The 19,799-nt window shown below is 37.8% G+C and overlaps 2 protein-coding genes across 2 annotated transcripts; both read left to right on the top strand.

Moving 5' to 3' along the window:
• The first annotated feature begins 8,743 nt into the window (after positions 1-8,743).
• Positions 8,744-9,454, top strand: LOC140938273 (carbohydrate sulfotransferase 11-like). The gene has a single exon (XM_073387778.1). It carries the CDS (start codon positions 8,744-8,746, stop codon positions 9,452-9,454), a length of 711 nt encoding a protein of 236 aa, XP_073243879.1.
• Positions 9,455-17,612: 8,158 nt separating this feature from the next.
• Positions 17,613-19,377, top strand: LOC140938272 (carbohydrate sulfotransferase 11-like). Its single transcript, XM_073387777.1, has 2 exons — positions 17,613-17,621; positions 18,550-19,377. The coding sequence occupies exons 1-2, from the start codon at positions 17,613-17,615 to the stop codon at positions 19,375-19,377; spliced, it is 837 nt and encodes a 278-aa protein (XP_073243878.1).
• The last annotated feature ends 422 nt before the right edge of the window (positions 19,378-19,799 follow it).

The raw sequence follows: 19,799 nt of genomic DNA, 5'->3' as shown, positions 1-19,799 counted from the left end.
GAACGGTTTGATATAAGCTTACAGAACTTTAAAAAGCCTTCAGATATATTTGCTCACCACAGATAGAAAGAAAACGTTCCGAAGAATATTTAGTTATAAATTTGGCTGTAGAAAGAAAACTTTGAGCGATTTTCTTGCTTCGAGGAGTTCACCTTGGAAAACAGTAAACACCCGCACCGTTAAGCCGGCTTATAAAGCTTCACGCCGAGACTCAGGATTTTTAGAGACACTTTAGTACTTGTCTTCATGAATGAAAATTGTTATCTCTGTAAATGTTTCACCGAATTATATTTCTTTTTTTGATTGTTAGTAGTCTCTCTTGCAATTTTAATCGCTTGTCTGTGCCGTTTGTTTACATCGTTCATAAACATCGCTTGCAGGAGTACTCAAAAATGTCGCGCGTATCAAACGCTTTATAAGATTACACATCGTTATAACTGAAACCATCAAATAACAAAAAAAAAAAAATAAATTCGCTATTATGTTGAAGCTTAACTCTATTAAAGTTCATTCAAACACTCGACCACACTGACAGCTCGCACTATAGAAACGATAACCGGCTGCCCATATGGGTGATTTTGGAAATTTTTGAACGGTTTCGCTTTACGATTGATCGTCCTGAATATTGACTGAGTGCAATTTGTCTTGAAAAATTGTGAAATACTGCATTCTGTCCGAGGTCTGTATGATAAATAGTACTGTTTCACCTCAAAGGTGATGTATAAAAATTATAAAAGGTTGGTTTAAACACCCCCAGATTTGTTGGCAAGAATTTGTAAAGTAAACCTGTCGAACGCAAAAAAATTCGGCGTGATTTGTTTTCCAAGAATTTGTTTTCGAGGCCCAATCTACTGTGATCTTGAATGTGATCGAAGATGTTTGCTATTTTTTGGGTGTACATATAAGGTTATCAATTCGATGTAAGATGTTTCACTCTAAAATAATTTAGCCTTTCCCTCAAACGTCACATGAATGTGCCCTTAAGTTAAATGATTTGTAGATTAAAAGTTTATTTTTTGATTTAAATTATAAATTTATTAATTGGAGCTTCGCTTTTAGCCCTGGCTAAATCTATATATTAACGTAACAAAACTAAAGCCATGTCACAAAATAACTGGTTCGATCTGGAATGCGAAACTGAAAAAGAAAACCTGAAATCCCTTGGGGAACAAATTTCTCAGGAGCCAAATAATTCCCAGCTGAGGCACATTTTACAAGACAAAAAGAAGAAATTTAAACGGACATGCAGACGGAAAAAAACGAGGGTTTGCCAGTAAGAGTATAGGCGATATTGACTTCCGTAATCCTCAAGATACCTGGAAACAGATAGGTAAAAATCTTTAATATTAGAAAACGGCAACCACATGGAACGGAAACAGTAAGTGCGGAACAGTTTTATGAATACTTCAAACAACAAAACGCAGCTCCAACGAACGGCGACCAGACAGACAGGCAGGCCCCCTAGACTATGCAATATCGGAAGAAGAAATTGATTTCGTAATCAAACAACTGAAATTAAACAAAGCCCCAGGGTGTGATAAAATATTAAATGAGGCGCTAAAAAACGGGAAAGATATCATAAAAGGTCATCTACTAGAGTTATTCAATCGTATTTTAAGTTCAGGGAAATATCCTACGCTCTTGAGTTTTGGCCTCATCGTCCCTATACATAAAAAGGATGATCGATCAAAAGCTGAAAACTACCGAGGCATCACGTTGCTCTCTGCATTAGGTAAACTCTTCACATCCATCCTCAATGATCGATTGTATGATAACATGACCCAAAAAGGAATTCTAAAAGCAGAACAAGGCGGCTTTAAAAAAAAGGCACGGTACAGTAGATAGCATCTTCATCTTAAAAACACTCATAGATAAGTTTGTTAAACCTAAACCACAAAAACGCAGAAACTTGCTTTTCTCGCGTTTTGTAGATTTTAGAAAAGCTTTTGATCGCATACCCAAGCAAAAATTATTCGAAAAACTCAGAAAGGGGCTTTTTTTAGAAATAGTAATGTCCATGTACTCAAAAGATAAATCAGCAGTCAAAATCAACAACAAAATGACCGAAGCTTTTCCGTGTTACACTGGAATTAAGCAAGGTTGTATGTTAACACGCACCCTTGTTAGTCTCTATCTAAAAGTGATCTACCCGAATTTTTAAATTCACCAAGCTCAACCGATATTCTGCATGATGACTCTGAAAGACCTATAAACTGTTTATTATATGTGGATGACTTAGTGATCTTTTCGCGGTCAGCAAATGGCCTACAAACTCTCCTCAACAAGTTGGAATCCTACTGTGAGAAAATTGAACTATCTTTAAATCTAGACAAAACAAAAGTCATGATCTTTAATAATTTTGGCAAGTCCTTAAATAACTACTCGTTTAAGTATGGAGTAAATAAACTAAACAATGTTAAGTCTTATAAATATCTGGGAATGACACTGAACCCGTATGGAAATTTTAATTTAGCTAGAGAAGAGTTAAAAAAAGTTGGGCTTAAAGCACTTTATAATTTAAAAAAAGCTAAGAAAAGAGATGGGTGACAACTTTAGAGAAAATATTATGCTGACAATTAAGCTATTCGATGCTCTGATATCCCCCATACTTCTCTACGGAAGTGAAATTTGGGGTGTTGACTGTAACGACCAAATATAAAAAGATCCCGCAGAATTAGTTCAAATTAAATTCTTGAAATGGTTGCTAGTTGTAAATAAATACTGCAGCAACAATGCATGTAGGGCTGAAACAGGAAAATTCCCAATAAAAATCGCAGCACAATATAGGAATTTTAAGTTTTGGCTAACTCTAACCAAACACCCAAAACACAAATTATCACAGGTGGTTTATAATGATATGAAATCGAGGATGAATAAGGAATTATGGAGCCAAAAAATCAGACGCGTATTAGACCAAATAGGGCTGGGATTCCTCTGGACAAAGGCACATGAAAATGACATAGCAATCTTGGACATTATCAAACAAAGACTGAAAGACATCGAATTACAAAGATGGTTAAGTGACGTAAACAATGACGTAAGAAAAGACGCCAACCAAAAGAACAAACAAGACGCCTAAAGTCGTTTCCGTGGGATGCGTTGGTCTGTGGAAGCATAATGGCGTTCTATCTGAATTTGGAAAAATTAGGGAAACCGGAAAGATGTGTCATGTTATGAGCATCGATGAGTAGGTTACCTGTATGGGTTGGTTTAATGTGCTTATGACTGAAGTTATAGTAGCCTGCGTGGCAGGCTACTATTTCTCCTCAATCCACATCCCCTTTTTGCTTCCTCCCTATTGACACCTGCTACGCAAGCTAAATTTATAGTTGTCAGTGGTCGCAAGGATGGCGTTGATCTTGTTTTGATCCATCGCTATGTAGTTATTTTCGTAGCACGATTTGGATAAGAAAAAGAAGTTATTTTACATCAAAACAAGGTTTACCCGTGTAACTTAAATTGGAATGTTAACGGAACAAGTAATGGAGAACATGCGCATAATGCTCTCTGATTAACCTGAACAGGAACTATATGTATAAAGATACGTCATATCTTGGTAGTAAGTTGCCACAGGCAACTTTTTCAAAGAGAAATAAACATTGTAGTTTTAGGTTAATGGGACGAAACAAAACAAAACATCCCCTTGCTTTATCCAGGGTCGAACCCAGGGTTACAAAGTTCGATAAAGTTCCAATGTTTTAATCCAAGATGAAAGTTTAATATTCCAAGATACTCTTGATACGGTTAAAACTCAATTGCAATGTTTTTCCAAGGTCTCAAAGTTAACATAGTTCCAATGATTATCCCTGATTCCAAGGTATAATAAGTTTACTAAGGTCCTGATCCATGTCCCATCCAGAAGTCCAATCCGTGCCGAAAGCGAGTCGTCGATCGACGAGGACAATATTTTCGCAATTTCACCGCCAATCGCCAAGGGTACGTGTTGAAATTTAGGCGATTTAACCTCCCATCGTCAAGGTGTTTTCGATAAGAAAAGAAAAAAAACTGAACTCTAGCTGTGCTCGGCAAAAACTGGCGAACTCCGAATAGAAAAATCTATCGGAAATCGTGGCCCGCAACCAGACGCTACTAAAACCTTATTAAAAAGCTAGACCTAAACAAAAAAGAATCATGAAGGGAAGAAATAATTTGGCTTAGGTCGCCTTTCGTGACTTGCCAGTATCCCGAAGGATTTCGCTGGTTAACAAGCCATCCTAAACCACGAGTGGGAAAACTCAAGAGCGACAAGTTCTGATTTCAACGTTTTTCAGAGGAAGCAAATCGATTAAAAATCGATACAGATTTTGTACAATCTGATTGGTCGGCTTGTAAGAAGAGATAATCGATAAAGATTTTAGGCAATCCTATTGGCTGGCTCTGCAATTTTGGGTACAACCGAACTGGATTTTTACCGTGGGAGTGCCACAGGCATCCCACGGAACTAAGAACCTTCCGAAAATTTAAATCAATAGAAAATTATAAATGTGAAGATTATCTCTGTCAGGTCACCAACATCCGACACCGGATAACTGTAACTAAACTCCGTCTAAGTAATCACAAATTGACGATAGAGACAGGTCGGTATATAAGACCTTATAAGAAACCGAAAGAGAGGATCTGACTGTCCTTTCTGTGAAAAAGACGTAGAAAATGAAATGTACTTTTTAACTCTGTGCCCTAAGTATCAAGAAAAAAGAAGTACTTTATTTGAATACTTAAACAAAAAATACAGAATATCAGTAAACAGAATGGCACCAGATGATTTTTTTCTGTTGTTAATAAACCCTCCGAGCAAGAACAAACCAGTGCAAAAGTTAATTTCAAAATACTTATTCGACTGCTATGAGAAAAGAAGATCATTAGTTCTTTAGGTTAACATTGATTATAGTTCCATTAGCGTGCAATTTGAGTTATGATTTTAAATTATTTGGATAAAGTCGATGTACATAGAACTGTATAAGACTCCAAATAAAGCATTGTCTTGTCTTGTCTTGTCTTTATAAACACAAAGCTGCTAATGTTGACAACATCATTACTAAATTTGCGCAACAAAAGGGGAGTCGCCTCGCCTTGTTCTTGTAAATATTCCAGTACCAGCTGAAAGAAAAACGTCTAAAAGCATTTTTTAATATCACGTTATATTGTAAACAAGGCTGTAAATTGCCGAAATATGTATCAAAGGAAAGCAAAAAGTCATTTTGCACAAAGTTTTTGCGACCATATGGACCCGTGCGTACTTGCCAAAATGGTCACGCTACGCCCTTGGTTAGTTTTGTTTTGTTTTTTGTTATTGTTGCCTCCTTCACTGTGGCGATGAAATGAGGACCTGCGTACTTCGAAAAAGACCGATAACTTAGCTAACTTGTGTTTTTCCTTGTGCATTCGCTGCCACCGATTGTCTTCGCCATTTTGTTCGGCTCATTCCCCCGCGTGTTCATTGACTCGTCCCAGGCTTCACAAAATAGTGCTCCTTCGACAAAGAAAGATGCCGATGTCCATTAGATACCGGTGCCCTTTATTTTATTTGACAGTTATGTGTTTAGTTGCCAAATTCAGCAGGGCGACTTCGTTATGATTGATAGAGGAGGGAAAATACCGCAGACAGAGTAATCCACACATCAAAGGCAGCAAGTTTCGTGTAACCAGGTCACCCTCAGCCTCACTGCTATTCAAAGGCTTGCTTGGGAACTAAGTAGCCAACTGTTAAGTGGACATCACTATTAGAGCATTGAGTTGGACAAAGTACTAACAAGCTTAAAAGTAAGAAAGGTAAGAATTTTTCTGTAATAGGTACATTGCATCTCTTTTTCGCCAAAAGAGCTTTTCAAAAACTCTTTTGTGTTGAAGAATTAAAGATACAGGACGGCAACCGCTGCGAAAGTGTCATTTAAAATCCTCCTTGCGTTCTTTTTATAGGGGGTCCGTGTGGGGCAAAGGAGTAGTGACGTCACTAGACGGCATTAACGGCCGGCCGATTCAGATGTTCCTGAGGGAGGTAATAACGACTCGAAGGAATCGGTTGAAATTCAGGCTGCCACTAAGCGGGGACACTAAAACTTAAAAAAGAAAAATATAAATTAATTAATTAATGAATTGATTAGTTAATGTTAAAAAACACCAGGATGTTTATGGAATGGAAGCTTCTTTCACGTTACTAGGAACAGAGCTCCATACCTTTAGGCCCATATACCTAAGCGAGTGCTGTTCAAAGGAGACTGTGTTAAATCTGGGTATATACTTAATTACAGGCTTATCAAATAGAGTGCTAATGTACGTAGGTCATCTGCATACATATTTAATAATATTCATACGTGTTAGGAGCCAGAAGTCGTGTCACAGAAACAAAAAGATGCCTCTTCCTTTCAATCCTTACATGGCTGTCCTACGTATTCGAAAGGTGGAAATACCTGGAGTAATTTTGCTTCTGACGATAACGGTTTATTTGATAACTTTATTGCTGACGAATGAGTGGAACCCAGGTGAAGTATGGTTTGTACATGTTAAAATACATGTATTTATTTAATAACTAAATTTGAGAAAAGGCTCCTTTAGCGCAAAGCAACCTCTTCACATAAGAAATAGTACATAAAAATAATCAAAATGACTCTAATTATTGGAAAATGCTGATGACGAGCAAGTCTAAAATTAAAAAGTTAGTAAAGCATATCGGGAGCACCCAACGAGAATGTAGTTCAAAACCACCATTGTTGAACGTACTTTAGTATTTAAACGGTAGATATAGACATATTTTTATCCCCTAAAAATTTTTCATCTGTTTGGATTTCCTAGCTGAAAGTCTAGTAATGCGAAAATTATAGGAATCAAAACTTACCTTTTTGAAAATTTCAGCCTGAAAACTTGAATGGCTCCCGAAAATTGTAGGTGAGCTTTTTAGGGTAAAAATCCGTTAAAAATGGGCTATTATACCATTTTTTAGCTGTTCGAGAATCCTAGGAGCGAGAGGCAGGCAAGCAAGAAATTTTACAACAACCGCTCCGAAAATTCTAGATCTCAAATCGTCTTCCGAACAGATATTTTCCGAAAATTGACGTTGGGTGCCCTTGGCATATTTTTCGTCAGATTGAATATACAGAAAAGAACACTTAGAACTTAAGGGGCACCCAACAACGGTCTCCTCCTAAATGCATTGAAAACACTTTTTAGACTATCCAGAGTACTTTTAGAAGCTTTTAGATCTCTAGAAATGCATTCTAAGCGGCGCTATAAAATATGAATCTTATCTTTTCTTAACTACAAGGTCTTCATTATTAATTTCCCTAAAATTTTAGGTGCAATTTAAAGTTCTACGAAAGCGAGAATTTTTCTGTTTCTTCTCTCCATCGCATTTTTCAATACGAATTTTTTCTTCTAAAAGTAGCTTAACCTGGGGAGTGAAATGTGGAAAATTAAACTTCAGAACATGGCCGAGGAAATTTATTAGATTAGCTTCGAAAATCAGTTTTACATGAATGGAACGGTCATCTAGAAATTTTTAGCCTTTCTCAAGCTCTCAAGCTATATAATAGGGAATTTCTGTTTCTCCGAACAGATATTTCACAGAAAACAATCGTCGGGTGCCCTTGCAGAACCATGTATTTCAATCATCATGATAAAGGAATAACAACAGAAAACTAATTGGCCTATATTTTCTGTGTGCGTTATAAGGGATATAAAAATCCCTTACAACGCAAAAAAAATGCTCCCAACATTTGAAAATGAACAAATAGCTTGAGAAGCATACTTGTGAAAAACTATGATTTTAAGTTTTGACGTGGAGAAGAGGAGAATTAAAAGGGTTTGTCTCCATATTGTAATGACTCTCCGTTATACACTTTTTCATATCTGTCATGTTTAACAAGCGTTCATGAAAAATTGTTAATGTACACAAAATAAATTTATAAAAAAATGTCTCAAGTTAACACATTTATTAGACAACTGATTGCATGTATTTTATGTTTTTTTTTCGGTAATCTTTTGTCACACTTGACGTGCAACTGACCTTAGTCAAGACAACCAAACCTGCCGTAGAATATGCTGAAAAACAAAACAAGGTAAGTTGGGGTTTCAAAGGCCACATGGTGAGTTAATTACAGAATTATATTAAAATCATTACGGTGAGTTATAATTAGTCATTGGTTAGCTACCAAATCATGAAATTTTAATATTTGGTATTCAGAATATTGAAATTTCGAGATTTTACGTACAGAATATTGTCGGAAATTTTAAGATTTGACATTCTAAAACGGATTCTGCATTACAAATCTTGAAAAGTCTCAAGATTTTGAATAGCTAATACCGTAAAATAACGAAAATAAGCCCCTCCCTGTATACGCCCCACCTGAACTGGTAACGCAAAAAACTGTCCGATAAACCGCCCCTCTAAATACAAGCCCCGGGGGCTTGTACTTGGAAATTACCATTAATTTCAAAATAAAGCTAGGAAAAACTGTATATTAGTAACACATAAATTGTTGCATTTGCCAAAGAACTATTACGTGTGCCAAATGATTGCAATCAAAAAGTGTCACATTATATTGCTGTACTTTATGAAAAATTCGACCGATTTTCGTAAAACAGTGGAAACCAGTGTTGATCTGCGACTGTTAATTCTCTCTTCTTTTTCAATCCACTGTAACAGATCTCTGAGGACCAGGAGCGAATTGAACAGAGACAAATTAAACGACAGAAAAATCTCAGAGACTACTGTGGAAGACACGTTGGAAACAGCAAACAAGGCGAGACTATGTCCAGAGAACTACTGGGTCATTTAATCGTTAACGACAAGTATAAAGTTATCTACTGCTATATTCCCAAGGTTGCCTGTTCTCAATGGAAGCGTGCCTTTCTTGCGCTTGAAAACCGAACCAACGTGACAGATGTACACTCTGAGAGTAATTTTAAGTTTCTTCAAAAGTATTCCAACGAGGGTGTTAAAATGAGGCTTCAATCCTACTATAAGTTTCTCTTTGTTCGGGAGCCTTTCGAGAGGCTTTTGTCAGCGTATGAAAACAAGTTTGTAAAACGGCAATGGCCATGGCATAAGATTTTGAAGTTCGAGGGGGACATTTATAAAAAATTTAGTCAAGTTGATCCTAGCGCCGGACGGATTTTGACATTCAAGAGGTTTGTTTATTTTTTGAACGATTTTGGATTTAATCTAAACGAGCATTGGGCACCGTGCGGACGACTTTGTTTCCCATGTGACATAGAATACGATTTTATCGGCCATTTTAAGGACATGCTGGAAGCTGCTTACGTCCTGAAAAAAACTGGAATGGATAAAGAGGTTACTTTCCCTGAGTTTGTTACCCACAATACAACAGGTAAACTGCTCCAAAAATATGCACCAGTTCGCAGAGAGAAGATTGTAGAGCTAGGACATACATTTAAAGAAGACTTTGAAATGTTTAATTATGATTTCCCAGGGCCTCTTTCTAGCCTTTTGGAAGATTGATCTCCTGATTAAAAAGTTTGTTAACACTGGATCAAGAATAGAAAATGAATTGACTGAAGAAGGAGGTCCGTTTTATGAAGATTATTTCATGCACAAAACCCCTATATTCCAAAATAGTTCTGATTTTTAAGAAATGGTAAACGCGCACTATACAACTCATCATCGAGTTTTGTTCTCTTGATTCATATAAAATCGATAGTTGCAAGTCCTTTTATTAACACGAATGATTTTAACGCTTGTTCTCAATATTAAGATAGAATGTCGTGAGACAAATTTATTATGGTCGCTTAACTTAAAAATTGACGCCTACTGCTTTGACAGGGGCACCCAACGCCAATTTTCCGAAAATATCTGTTCGGAAGACAATTTGAGATCTAGAATTTTCGGAACATTTGTCGTAAAATTTCTTGCTTGCCTGCCTCTTCTAGAATTTTCGAACAATAACTAATAATAACTCATTTTTAACGGATTTTTACCCTAAAAAGGTCACTTCGAATTTTTGGGAGCCTTTTTTCTGGCTGAAATTCTCGAAACGGTAAGTTTTGATCCCTATAATTTTCGGATCACTACACTTTCAGCTAGGAAATCCGAACAGATGAAAAATTTTTAGGAGATAAAAATATGCCTATATCTACCGTTAAAATACTTAAATACGTTCATCAATGCTATGTTTAAGTGGTTTTGAACTATATTCTCGTTGGGTGCCCCTGCTTTGAAAGCGGGGTAGCTTTCGTCAGCTTTCACACGGAAGGGTAAATCGTAAGTGACGCTACACGATCGTTATCTTTTAATTTAATTTATTTTAAACGAAAAGCCTTGAGCGAGAAATGAAAATGTGTTTTTACATTTTAGATAATTAGAAACAATACATTATCGGCTTATCTTTGGTTTTGTGGCAAACCGTAGCATAGTGATACTGCGGCTCCTGCGGTTATTTGAATAAATGAATATTATCATCACCATTCAGGGGCACCCAACGGCAATTTTCGGAAAATATCTGTTCGGAAGACGATTTGAGATCTAGAATTTTCGGAACATTTGTTGTAAAATTACTTGCTTGCCTGCCTCTCCTAGGATTCTCGAACATCTACAAAATGGTACAATTACCCATTTCTAACGGATTTTTACCCTAAAAAAGGCCACCTAGAATTTTCGGGAGCCTTTTCCTGGCTGAAATTTTCGAAAAGATAAGTTTTGATCCCTATAATTTTCGGATCACTAGACTTTCAGCTAGAAAATCCGAACAGATGAAAAGTTTTTAGGGGATAAAAATATACCTATATCTACCGTTTAAAGACTACAATACGTTCAACAATGCAATGTTAACTGGTTTTGAACTATATCCTCGTTGGGTGCCCCTGACCATTGTAGCTAGAAATTATTAGTGTGAGACCAGGCTCAGCATTGAGGGGAAAAAGGAGAAAAAAATCGACGTGGGCGAAAAAAAAATTGTTATCAAAAAAGTTTTTTTTCACTTAAAGGGGTTTAAACACAGTCTTTCGCGTCTTTACGATTTTTTGCGTGATCTGTTGCTCATTTTTGTGATGATTTCAAGCGACCGGTGTGATGGTGCACGAGTGATGAACAAGATTCTGGTATCAGGTATCATAAGGTCTGTTGGGTGAATCACGTCGCAAATGTATTGCGCCAGCCTGACCCGGGAACTACTTCGAACAATGATGCATCGACAACCAAGAAGGCTTCTCAAACAGAGTTTTTACCAATGACAGAGATCAACTTAAGAGAAGGCAAGATATTGACTATGTCCGATTTACAAGCCGCATACGAGAGTATTCTTTATGCAAACGACCAATGTCAATGAGCCCGTATGCAATCAAAAAACGCTAAAACAGTTTGTTCAATTTCACCGACCACCATAAGCTAACCAAAGGGACTCAGCATTAAGAAGACGCGGGGAGCCGCCATTCATCTAGTAAAAAAAGAAAAGTACTGACGGTCCAAAACAAATGAAAGTAGTGTTTGACGAAGCACTAGCTCTTGTTACGGAAGGCATGCAAGAAGAAGCACCTTATATCCTACGGCAAACAGGAATGGATCGGGCGGTGACCTTTCCTCCGTTTCATACCCACAATACTACAAGTCAACATCTTAAAAACTATGCCCCGATACCCAAGATCGCTCAGCTGGGTAAGGCCTTTGAAGAAGACTTTGAAATGTTTAATTACGATTTCCCAGGGCCTCTATCCGATCTCATGTACGATCTCAAAAAGCCAGTATCTATAGCTAATACATATCTACGAGGAAAGTAATTCCGCTTTTTAAATTAGAGGTCTTGGTCGGAATAGTGTTAACGGGCAGGTATAACATTGGCCTGAAATTTAGCCTGCTTAGCAGGCGCTTGTTGCTGGTTTTCATATGACGTCACTGAAATTCAAACTACAAAACTGTCGATCGTACCGAGATTTTACTTTCATGATGTATTAGAGCAGCTGCAAACTAATTTTCATACAAATTTTCGCTTCAAAAGGGTTCTTGGTTTTGTGATAGAGTACGCTTGAATTTCTAAGCTTTTGCGTGACGCGGCATTTACATGACGGCCAAGGGAGCTGTCATGTAGGTTAAAAGAATGACGTATTTCAGGGAATTTTCCTATCTAAACAGTTCATGTATTGGAAAAAGTATTACTTTAATGTTTATGAGTTCTTCGAAGAATAAATTCACGCTTTTGTAGCAAAACTCGGTAACAGATGTTTCCGTTTGTTTCGGTCCGCCATATTGGAGCTCATCCGGATGAGCTCCAGCATGGCGTCTCCATACAAATCTCTCTAAATTTAGGTAAAACGTTTCTTCGAATCTCGTATACGAAATATTCTTCTGACCTGAACCTTGGCGAGGGTCTTTGCATATTTACTTCCTTTCATTTCCCAGATTCTGGACTTTATCTATTGAACGGTTTTGATTTTTATTTTGATCTATTTTGAATGGCGTGACACTGAAAACCAGCAATAAATAATATGGGCGAAAGAAAGAACAGGACTCTCAGAGGGGAACACGCTCCCTTTCACGTCGCGCGCCATTTTCTTTCTTGCATCCATATTACTTACAAGTGTTTGTTTGCTCAGTCTCCAGCCGTGGGTGTTTCGATGCGCCTGCGGTACTCCCCACCAGGCTGGAGACTAAAGGCCTGTTTACATGGAGTGGGGGACCCCGGTCTAGTGGGGTTGGTTTCTTTTGTTTTCACGCTCTGGGGGACACAAAACAAAAGAAACTTACCCCACTAGACCGGGGTACCCCACTCCATGTAAACAGGGTCTAAGGCTCCTGCTACGCAAGCTACCTGAAATTGACTCGCTCGTGCATGGGACCTTTTGACATACTAAGCCATATGGGAATAAGGGAGAACATTCAATGAAGTAGACAGATACTCTGAATATTTTATCTAGAGGTGAAGCGGATAAACCTTCAAAACTCTACAATGTAATCTAGAAAAAAAAATCACCTAATAAAATCGTCTGATATACCTTACTGTAAAAACACTGTTCTTTTTAGTCTTTTCGTTTTGGCAACGGTCAACGTGATATCTTCGGCTGTTGTTCAGAATAAGACAATGACTAACACTACACTACGTCGCGTTAATTTCTAATGCTTTAATTTCATGGAGCATTAATTTCCTGTAATAAGGTAACTTTGCACGTGCATCATGCGTTTTGTACAATTCTTAGTTGTCATTGCTCGACGGCGACATGAAATGTCTTGATCACGGGCCTGTTTTATGGAGTAGGTGAACACGATACAAAAATGTTCCTTTTCTTTCTTAACTCAGATACGGTTCTTTTCGATTCAACGCCAGAAATGTCGCTGACATTTGGCAAATTTAATGAAGTTGAACAAGATCAATGAAGTTTGAAAAAGTGCGAATTCACGTTTTCTGTTTGTTGTCATCCAGATTTTGCTACCATGGTAACGTGAAGTAACGGCTTCTCCTTTCTGCTGGGGAGTCTTCACGCTTAACGTGATTATAAATCTACTCGTAGTGAAGTTTTTTTGTTGTCACAGTGTCAAGGGTGTATCCTTTGCGTGGGCGCAATCTCGTGCCCAGGGCCCACCCTAGAGCTTGCCAGAGAGCTTGCTCGCAGGCTAGATGTAGCGTTGCAGTTGTGTTTATTTACCCTTGCAAGACAAATTTTACTACCGTCCCCGACCCGCTAGAATTGCAAATTTTGCTCCAAGACCAAACTGCAACGGAGATTCTTTTCCAGTCCTATGCCGCGACTACCACGATAGATTGCATGACCTGATTGGCTTGCATATCACATTACGTCAGAGGAAATGTTCACAAGATAGGACATAACTACAACGGTACCGCTATAGATACGTACATCCCATCTGGAAAATCGTTAGATGATGATGATGATACCTTTATTTGTGTCAATCTGTAATAGTGGGGAATAGCCACTTAGGGGGTAGACTAAAAAAAACTTAAAAAGAATGAATAAATAAATTAGTTAATTAAAAAAAGAAAAAACAGAATGTTTATGGAATGGAAGCTTCTTTCACGTTACAAGGAACAGAGCTCCATACCTTTGGGTCCATATACATGAGCGAGTGCTTTCCAAAGGAGACTGTGTTAAATCTTGGTATAGCGACTCTCCTCTTTGCAGATGCTCCTACTGGGTATCCAAAAAATAGACAGCGCGCGGGGGACGATTCCGCGCGCTCTCTTTTTCTTTCTCCCCAGTCTCCCCACCACAGAAAGAGGCCTCTGCAGCGGAGAGGTATAGCGAAGTCATGATTGCGCAATTTATACTTAATTGCTGCAGGCTTATCAAATAGAATGCTAATGTAAGTAGGTCATCTGCACGATCAATGATTACTCCTGAAGCCTGAACTCCTGTGATTATTAATAGTGAATGCTCTTCAATTAAATGAATTGAGCGCTCTACCAAGCACGTTCTACCCAGAATACAAGTAGGTCATCTGCATGCATATTTAATAATATTCATACATGTTAAGAGCCAGAAGTCGTGTCACAGAAACAAAAAGATGCCTCTTCCTTTCAATCCTTACACGGCTGTCCTACGCATTCGAAAGGTGGAAATACCTGGAGTAATTTTGCTTCTGTCGATAACGGTTTATTTGATAACTTTATTGCTGACGAATGAGTGGAACCCAGGTGAAGTATGGTTTGTACATGTTAAAATACATGTATTTATTTAGTAACTAAATCTGAGAAAAGGCTCTTTCAGCGCAAAGCAACCTCTTCACATAAGAAATAGTACATAAAAATAATCAAAATGACTCTGATTATTGGTAAATGCTGATGATGAGCAGTCTAAAAGTAAAAAGTGAGTAAAGCATATTTTTCGTCAGATTGAATATACAGAAAAGAACACTTAGAACCAGGGGCAACCAACGACGGTTTCCTCCTAAACAAGAGCATTGAAAACACTTTTTAGACTATCCAGAGTACTTTTAGATCTCTACAAATGCATTCTAAGCGGCGCTATAAAATTCAGTGAATTTGTTCGGTGATCTTTTCCAAACTACAACAGGGGCACCCAACGACAATTTTCGGAAAATATCTGTTCGGAAGACGATTTGAGATCTAGAATTTTCGGAACATTTGTTGTAAAATTTCCTGCTTGCCTTCCTCTCCTAGGATTTTCGAACATCTAAAAACTACTATAATTGCCCATTCATTAACGGATTTTTACCTTTAAAACGTCACCTATAATTTTTGGGAGCCTTTTTTCTGCCTGAAATTTTCGAAAAGGTAAGTTTTGATCCCTATAATTTTCGGATCACTAGACTTTCAGCTAGGAAATCCGAACAGATGAAAAGTTTTTAGGGGATAAAAATATGCCTATATCTACCGTTTAAATACTAATATAAGTTTAACAATGCTATGTTTAAGTGGTTTTGAACTATATTCTCGTTGGGTGCCCCTGACTACAAGGTCTTCAGTATTATTTTCCCGAAAATTTAAAATGCAATTTGTAGTTTTACGAAAGCGAGCATTTTCTGATTCCTCTCTCCATCGAAAAGCTCTAGAAAATTCTAGGCAATTTTTGCTTCTCCGAACTGATATTTTACAGAAAACAATCGTTGGGTGCCTCCTATAGAGCCATGTATTTCAATCATCATGATAAGGGAAAAACAACAGAAAACTTTGGTCTATATTTTCCGTGTGCGTTTTAAGGGATTTCAGAAACCCTTCCAAGGAAAAAAAAAAATCCTCCTTGCATTTGAAATTCAGAAGAGGATATCAATTAAAAGCTTTCCATATTGTTCTCCATATTGTAATGACTCTCCATCATTGAGGAACACGGCTAATCGTTTTCATATCTGTCATGTTCAACACGAGTTCGTGAAAAATTGGTAATGTACACAAAATAAATTTATAACAAAAAAGTCTCAAGTTAACACATTTATTAGACAATTGATTGCATGGACGGATTTTATTTTATTTTTTTCCGGTAAACTTTTATCACACTTGACGTGCAACTGACCTTAGTCAAGACAACCAAACCTGCCGTAGAATATGCTGAAAAACGAGACAAGGTAAGTTGGAGTTTCAAAGGCAACGTGGTGAGTTATTTACAGAATTATATTCATATCATTACGGTGAGTTATAATTAGTTTTTGGTTAGCTACCAAATCATGAAATTTTAATATTTGGCATTCAGAATTTGACATTTCGAAATTTTACGTACAGAATATTGAAATTTTAAATTTTTACATTCTAAAAAAAAAAATCAAGATTCTCCATTACAAATCTTGAAATGTCTCAAGATTTTGAATACTAATTAGTGCTTTAAATACAACATTGACATAAAGTGCGTCTTTTTACACAAACAGGCTGAACACGGCATGAAATAAGCAAACTAAGTCGGATCATTCATTTTACTTTTCTGGGAAACTTTCCACCTACCCCTCCCCTAAACCAAAATTTTGCCCTAAGTGAGAAGTAAGTGTTAATGTTGGGTAGGTGGGCAGTTTCCAAGAAATACCGTAAAATGATCCACAAACTCTTCTACCTACAACTCCGGCCGGTCCGTACTACCTTTCCCATCTCTTAATTCTTTAGTATAGTTGAGACTTTGTCGACACGAGTCCATTTAAAAGACATTAAACGATCGATATCTCGCAAACAAAACGATTGTTAGAGAGGATAAAATCGTGACAGATAAATATATATTTTGCTTGATCTTCCCTTCTTTCTTTCTCGTCCTGTTTGCGTTTCACGACACTGTGTGGATCCACCCATAGGGTGATCCACCCATTTTTAATACTTTTGTAGGCGTCTTCTAGTTGTTTGTCTGTTTTTATGTCGCATTTTTGGCGTCCTTCACTCATGTAGCCGATAGTTAAAGAAGACCAGTTAGAAGCGGGACTTAACTCTTCGGAATAATTTGCAAGCAAATGTTTCTTAAATTCGTTGACTGATACGAACTTCGGCAAGTCGCGTATGGTATACCGTTCAAATTGGCCCTTGTTGGCCAATTTGGACACCTTCATAAAAGCTCGGATAGTTTCTATAGTTCACCACGTGCAACAACCACAAGAGAACAAAATATTATGCAAATGTATAGACTATTTTCGATATATTAAAATTCATACTTGGCTCCAAGGGCTTGAGGTAAGAAAACAAAAGAAATGTATTATTCATTATTGAGCCTCGAGGTGACTTCTTTTGTTTTAGTCCCTAGGCCTCGCTGCCAAGTATGAATTTTAATATATCGGAATTGGTCTATTCATTATATACTTATACCCATAAAGCCCCGGGTCTCATAGTTAATGGATTATGCTTTCAACCGACAACGTTTTTTCAATGAGGTATATGATCAATGAGTTGTGCGTATTTTCATTCAGTTGTGACTAAAATCGATCAGTAGTCATTATGATCAAAGAAAGAAAAATTAATGCGACGTACAAAAAAAAAACGAAAGTTGTTTAAAGAACAGGGACTAATTTATTTAAAGTTGATCGAAATCCAGGAAGCAGATATTGAGAGTAATATTCTTCTCACAGTACCCTGCGAGCAGTGGTTTCTCCAGGCCGGACGCTGTAGAAACCACTGCTCGCAGCGACCATGAAGATGAAATGTTGTTACAGTAATGAAATTGTGAAAGATTGATCGGAAATTTTAAAAGTGCGCGAAACTAAAGCTATTCAGTTTTCTAGTTTTCTTCTAAGAATGTCTGAAGTAGGTCGAGAATTCTGGGCTAAAATGATAGAAGTTAAAATACACACAATTGATCGATTTTAGTCACAACTGAATGAAAATACGCACAACTGATCGATCATACAACAACTGATCGATTTTAGTCACAACTGAATGAAAATACGCACAACTGGTAGACTGTACAAGCCGAGTTTACGCTGATCAATAGTATAGTACCCGATAACTGTTAAATAATAAACTGATTGATTATTAGCAAAACTGATCGAAATTTGAGACAGCTTACCATGGTTGATTACGGATCATATACATCGATTTTACACGACGGATTACCGATTGATGATATGCTGGCTGATCGAGTTTAAGTATCTGGTAGAAAATTAGCACAATATAGTAATATTTTAATTGATCGATAACTGGTCGGTAAACCCGATCCGCAAAACTGATTGATTGGAGTTCATAGTAAACTATTAAGAGATTGTTCTTAATAATGACGACGAAAAAGCAATAATGAAAGGATCATGAGTCCTTCTTTCTGATTTTCAGCGCTTATATCCATGAATCAGAACAGAAAAAGATTAAAAATTTATAACCAATGAAAAAAATAATTTCGAAACAAACGGCGCGCCATACCCACTTACCCCTCCCCTAAGCCAACATTAACACTTACTTCTCACTTAGGGCAAAATGCTGGCTTAGGGGAGGGGTAGGTGGGCAGTTTCCCAATCCGACTTTGTTTGTTTGTTTCATGCCCTGTTCAGCCTGTTTGTGTAAAAAAATGCACTTTATTTGAGTGTCAATGTTGTATTTAAAGTACTATATAATTAGGGACACTACTTGACCGCCAGTTTACACGGTTTAAGCGCCCCTACCGACTAAGCTTATCCTGGTTGTCCTAATTTTAATCGCACATTCTGGCTAAAGCTCTCACGTTTGTCAATCCACTTTTCAGATAGAGAAGGATGGTCACCTTTTGGAGCGGATTAAACAGAGACAAACTGTGCGACAGCAGCGACTTAGAGACTACTGTAAGAAGCACGCTTCAAGCAGAAATCGAAGCGATCGATACGATCATCCTATAATTGTTAACGATGAGTACAAAGTAATCTTCTGCTATATTCCGAAGGTGGCCTGCAGTCAATGGAAACGTGTCTTTCTTGCTCTTGATAACCGCACCGATGTGGATGATGTGCATGATAACAAACATTATAAATTTCTCTTATATGATTATTCGGACGAGGATATTAAAGTGAGGCTAAAATCTTACTTTAAGTTTGTATTTGTTCGCGAACCACTCGAGAGGCTTTTGTCAGCCTACAATAACAAGTTTGTAAACAACCGATGGCCTTGGAGAATAATTCAAAGTTATAAAACGAAAATTTTGGAAAGATACAAACAAGACGAACCTAGCTCTAACAGCTCCGACCAGGATCTTACTTTTAAGAAGTTCATTTATTATGTGAGTGATGTTGGGTTTGATCGAGATGCACACTGGCGATCGTACGGCCCAATTTGTCACCCGTGTGATATAGAGTACGATTTCATCGGTCATTTTGAGGACATGCCAGAAGAAGCACCTTATATCCTACGGCAAACAGGAATGGATCGGGCAGTGACCTTTCCTCCGTTTCTTACCCACAATACTTCAAGTCAACTTCTTAAAAGCTATGCCCCGATACCCAAGGAGAAGATCGCTCAGCTGGGTAAGGCCTTTGAAGAAGACTTTGAAATGTTTAATTACGATTTCCCAGGGCCTCTATCCGATCTCATGCACGATTGAAAAGCCAGTATCTATGGCAAATACATATCTACGAGGAAAGTAATTCCGATTTTTAAATTAGAGGTCTTGGTCGGAATAGTGTTAACGGGCAGGTATAACATTGGCCTGAAATTTAGCCTGCTTAGCCGGCGCTTATAAATGATATAGGCGCGAGAAAGAGCGGGGTTCTCAAAGGGGAACACGCTCCCTCTTACGTCGCGCGCCCTTTTCTTTTTTGCGCCTATGTTATTTACAAGCGTCTGCTACGCAAAGCTCAGTCTCCAGCCTTGGGTGTTTCGATGCGCCCGCCGATCCCCACCCGGCTGGAGACTGGGGCTCCTGCTACGCAAGCTACCTGAAATTGACTCGCTCGTGCATGAGACCTTTTGACGTACTAAGCCATATGGGAATAAGGGAGAACATTCAATAAAGTAGACAGATAC

Source organism: Porites lutea, chromosome 5 (assembly GCF_958299795.1).
Source record: "Porites lutea chromosome 5, jaPorLute2.1, whole genome shotgun sequence".
In the NCBI taxonomy this organism is placed as follows: domain Eukaryota; kingdom Metazoa; phylum Cnidaria; class Anthozoa; order Scleractinia; family Poritidae; genus Porites; species Porites lutea.
The sequence above is the reverse complement of the archived record's forward strand: the minus strand, read 5'-3'. Positions and strand labels throughout refer to the sequence as shown.

Excerpts from the sequence above, each read along its gene's own strand:
- LOC140938273 (XM_073387778.1), top strand. The coding sequence starts at position 8,744 with ATGTCCAGAGAACTACTGGGTCATTTAATCGTTAACGACAAGTATAAA.